Source organism: Aphidius gifuensis, linkage group LG3, assembly GCF_014905175.1.
Source record: "Aphidius gifuensis isolate YNYX2018 linkage group LG3, ASM1490517v1, whole genome shotgun sequence".
NCBI lineage: Eukaryota > Metazoa > Arthropoda > Insecta > Hymenoptera > Braconidae > Aphidius > Aphidius gifuensis.
The window spans coordinates 9,258,352-9,263,366 of record NC_057790.1 but is presented as its reverse complement, the minus strand read 5'-3'; the positions used below and the strand labels follow the sequence as shown (position 1 = coordinate 9,263,366).

The window sequence follows — 5,015 nt, the reverse complement described above, 5'->3', positions numbered from 1 at the left end:
TCAATTAAAAAAAAAAATATTAATAAACAAACATTGCTATGGCCACCAGATTTAAATTTTGTTGAAAAATAAAAATCAATTCAACACAATAACAATAAATTCCATTTATTTAATCAAAGTTCAATCTAAATATACATAAATCATTATTAATTATTTTTTTTTCTTTTAATAAAATTTTTTTTTCCACCATTTAATTTGGAAGATTCTCCTTTACAGTTTTTCACCTCCATTTTTTCTGAAACTTTTTATTATCATTATTATTATACAAAGTAAATTATTTACTGAATCATATTTAAATATATCAATATACCTTCAATCTCTGACGATTCATTTGTATCATTTTCTGTAAATAAAAAAATGAATTATTATTATTATTATTTTTATTATTATTATTATTATTATTATTATTATTTTTCTATGCTTTCAATTCTAAAATTAAAATCCTCTAAATACCTATCAGAGCCACTTGATTTTATTTTTTCCCTTATAAAAAACTTCTGTTCAATTCAATTTATGGTTCGTTTAGAATACTATTTCGGGTACGAATATTTGGATACCTGCTTAAAGAATTAACAATCAAACAACAAACAAATCTGATCTTGCTAAATTTTAAAAATAGTATAATTTACTGCATAATAAATTTACATCAGAATAGTTTCTGTTTATTTTAAATTCATCTATCACAAGTCAATTAATTTTTCTCATCTGGTTCTTAAAATTCTCTACATTAATGGTATTAAAATCATATAAATTTACAAGCAATTGTCTGTATGCAACTTCGTTGTATTTAGACCATAAAGATTACAAGGAATTAGTATGGGGGGATGATATTTATCACCCATCATAAGTCAGTCACACTCATGAGTTACAGCTGTATTAAAATTAACAGATACTAAATCAAGTAAACATTAATAACAATTTAGAATAATGTCAACTTGTTGAAGTTGAAGACCCAAAGCAAATATGATGGTATTTGATGTGTTAAGGTTGCTTACAAGGGACATAGTCGTACTATTATTTAGGCTTGGAGGACTCGTATACCACTACGTTTATTTTGTGGCCCCTCTTTAAAAATTGGAAGTGTCTATTGGCACGGAACCGCAGGCGGTGTAAACCCGCATGCGGTCTTAAATGACGGTACGATATGGTAATTAAAAAAAAACACCGTATACGGTATAGGAACGTACTCTTGTGAGAACAGTACTGTACTTCAGAACTGAGTACGGTACATAACACGTACGGTTACATTATATTTTATTTGCTAAATGCGTCATACGGCTTGACAGGTTATATGGTTGAAAATCATTAAACATGAACGACAACCAGTACATTTATAATAAAAAACAATTCAACAGCTATGAAGATGTGGAATATAACATGGAACAATATTAATATTATACAATTGTCAATAAGTGCAAGAAGTGTTTGCTAAACGTCGAACAAAGACAATTCCTAAATCAAATCTGGAAGTTTGGAATAAAGAGTTACGCTACACTGAAATTTTATACGTGTGTAAATTTGATGGAAAAAGCTATGAAGATAATAAAAAAAAGGGTGTTCGTTTAAATACAAGGTAATTATATTTGATTCAGAAAATTATTTTTATTTCTTCATTGCATATTTTATTTACTCTCATTCGTTAAGACAATTATAATAATTGTATTTTTTGGGTTATTTTTTGATAGGACTCGTAAAGTTGAGTGTCCAGCATTTATCAAATTTTGTATTTCATCTTGCAAAAAATTCTTGGTCATTACGGAATATCAACCTAATCATCAGAGTCATGAGCATTCAAAGGTATTCATTTTCATATATAAAAAAGTTCAAACATATAATCTAGACTTTTTGATTATAAGATTAATAGTTTATTACATGATACGAGAAACCGCTTACGGTGTATATACTCCGTAAACGGTATACCCAGTCACTTCATTGACGGGTAGATACCGTAAACGGTTTTGATAGTTTTAAAATTTGCTAAACCGTATATACCGTACACGGTGTATGTGCTCCATTTTTTTAAATTAAAATAAGGTTCTTAAAAATTGAAACAACATTTAAATATTATTGTTGAGAAATTGATTAATTAATAATGAAAATTTGATTTAAAGATTGTTTGCTTAAAAAATAAAACAAAAAGTCGAATAATTGAACTGTTGGCGGTATATACCGTACACGGTGTATCAGTAGAAAAATGGATTGAATTTTTTACTAGAATTTATGATAAATAAAAAAAAGAAAGGAAAAAAGAGAAAATATATAATTTAAAAAATTAAAAAAATAAAACCGCTTGCGGTATATACCGTGCACGGTGTGCTTGCTGTAATTTTTTTATATTTTTTTTAAAAATATTCAATGAAGTTTATGAAAGTTTAAACAACATTCAAATATAATTGTTGAATAATCAATCAATTACTGATAAAAATTTAATTTAAAGATATTGTTCGTTTAAAAAATAAAACAAAGAGTCGAGTAATTAAACCGTCTGCGGTATACACTGTAAAAAATTTTTAGCTGCAGCAACGAGCTGGATAGCTGTCTCTCCTATCCACGGCTAACTAACCTTTGGATAGTTAGCAGAGGATTGTTATTTTGGCAATCCACATTTGACAGCTTACGATTCTTGTGAAAACAGCGTGCCTACTCGTTACATTAGCTACACTTTGGATAGCTGTGGTAGCTATCCAAAGCCTGACAAGCTGGTATCGCTGTAGTAGCTATTTAGGCTATTTAGGATTGCGTATATGCATAACTCTAAGTATATAGACATACGAAGTACAAACAATATATTAATGTACATTTACTAATTTTTAAAATTATTATCTAATTAATTTTATACTAAATTTGATGCACCAAATAAACGCCAACTTGAATACAAAATCTTATGCTAAATTTTTAATAACTATATGGATTATTTTAGTCATTGTTAATAATAATTTGGTGCATCTGTCAAAAAAGAGAGGTTATGAACACAACAGCTGTTGACATTGAGATTATGTCGAACCTGACGAGTTGGTTAGCCACGCTAGCTACCCAGTCGGCTGGAATAACTAACCGATTGTCTTTTTAATATATCGGGCTTGATTATTCAATCAACTATCCTTTTTTAACTATCCAAACGCCTCGTGACTGCAGCTAAAAATTTTTTTCCGTGTATACCGCGCACGGTGTATCAGTAGAAAAATAAATCGAATTTTTTACCATTGTTTGTAATAAATTAAAAAAAGAAAGAAAACATAATTAAAAAAGTTATAAAAATAAAACCGCTTGCGGTATATATATTGTGCACGGTGTCCTTGCTTTACACTTCTTTGAATATTTTTTTTAAATATAAAATAAGGTTTTTATAAATTTGTATATGTACTGTGGATGATGCACCCAGTCTATTGATTGACAAGTAGATACCGTGAACGCTTTTAGATTTTTATTAAGTAAAAAATGTATTCTTTTTTTCAGAATTTTTTTGAATATCTGCGCAGACTATCTTTGGACGAAAAGAATGAAGTAATTAAATTGCTAAAGTTACAATGTAACCACAAACTTTTACAAAAACACATTCTTGATGAATTTGGTAAAAATGTAACACTTAAAGATATAACAAATTTACAAAGTATTTTACATCGATCTGAGAATCTACAAGAAGCAACCCAATTGTTGAAAGCAAAAGGTATACTCTTTTTATCCATTAATAAAACGATTGTCAAAAATGATTTTATTTTCTATAAGTAGATATTTATTATGGAAAACTATTTTATTATCTTGAACAATTTTTTAGGTGCTTATACACAAATTCGGGCCATCAATAATCAATTGAAAGCAGTGTATTTTCCTACACCAGATATGAAGTCGAAATTCAGTGCTTGGCCGGATATACTATTCATCGATTGTACATATAAATTACTCAAGTCTGACTTATCAGTGTTATTAATAGCCGTTGAAGATTCAGTTGGGGCCACTGAAATTGTAGGTGTTGGTCTTCTTGCTGGTGAAGATGCTGACAATTTTGAATGGTGTTTTAATTGTTTTAAAAATGATAATTTGTCAGCATGTTCACGAATCAATTGTATTATGACAGATAAAGACATGACCATGAGAGCTGCTCTTGGTGTAGTTTTTCAAGAAATACCGTTATATTTGTGCTCATTTCATACACTTCAAACGTTTTCTCGTGAAATTACATGTGAAAAAAGAAAAATATCAAAACAAATCAAAACCAAATGCTTAGAATATATGCAGAAAATGACCTATAGTAAAAGTGAAAATGAATATCAAAGACTATATGAAGAGTTTATAAATTTCGCTCCTTTATCTGTCAAATCATATTTTGACAAATGTTGGCATCCAATTAAAGATCAGTGGACATATTCACTTATAAGTGGACTATTACTTATAAGTTATTAGTAATCTATAAATTGCTTAACGATAATATTCAAATGTTGTTTCAACTATGAAAGACATTATTTGAAAAAAAACCATAGAACAAGCATACCGTGTAAGGTATATATATATATATATATATCCAGTGGTGGTTTCGGGGACATTTTTTTTTTTTGCGATTTTATTCAGTAATTGAACTTTGTACATCAATGTACATTCATGTATAAGACGATTTTATTGTATACACCAAAATAAAAAAATTTTCATCGATTGGTACTTTTGAGGACTATCGTTATGACACTGTTTCAACCCTTCACTTACCTTATTTATTCGAATCCTTTGTATTTTAGTATTGTGTTGGCATGAATTTAGAAGGTACAAAAAATAGAAGTAGTAAATTTTACATTTTTAATACATAAAATTTAAGATTTGACACAAGTCCTCAAAACAACCGATGCATCAAGAATTTATCTATGTAATGGTGGTTTCGAGGACTTTTCTTTTCAAATTTTAAATATCCTTTTAATATAACCCAATGACTGTTTTTACGGTGGCAATAGTCCTTATATCTATTGATTAATACTTATATTGAATATCAATTCACAAAATGTATCAGGGACATATGATAAGACTTTTTT

General features: G+C 28.3%; 1 protein-coding gene across 1 annotated transcript; it reads left to right on the top strand.

Annotated features, from left to right (window-relative positions):
- The first annotated feature begins 1,131 nt into the window (after positions 1-1,131).
- LOC122850853 lies at positions 1,132-4,401 on the top strand. The gene is made up of 5 exons (XM_044149912.1): positions 1,132-1,147; positions 1,414-1,573; positions 1,686-1,797; positions 3,457-3,667; positions 3,776-4,401. The coding sequence occupies exons 1-5, from the start codon at positions 1,132-1,134 to the stop codon at positions 4,399-4,401; spliced, it is 1,125 nt and encodes a 374-aa protein (XP_044005847.1).
- Positions 4,402-5,015: the final 614 nt, after the last annotated feature.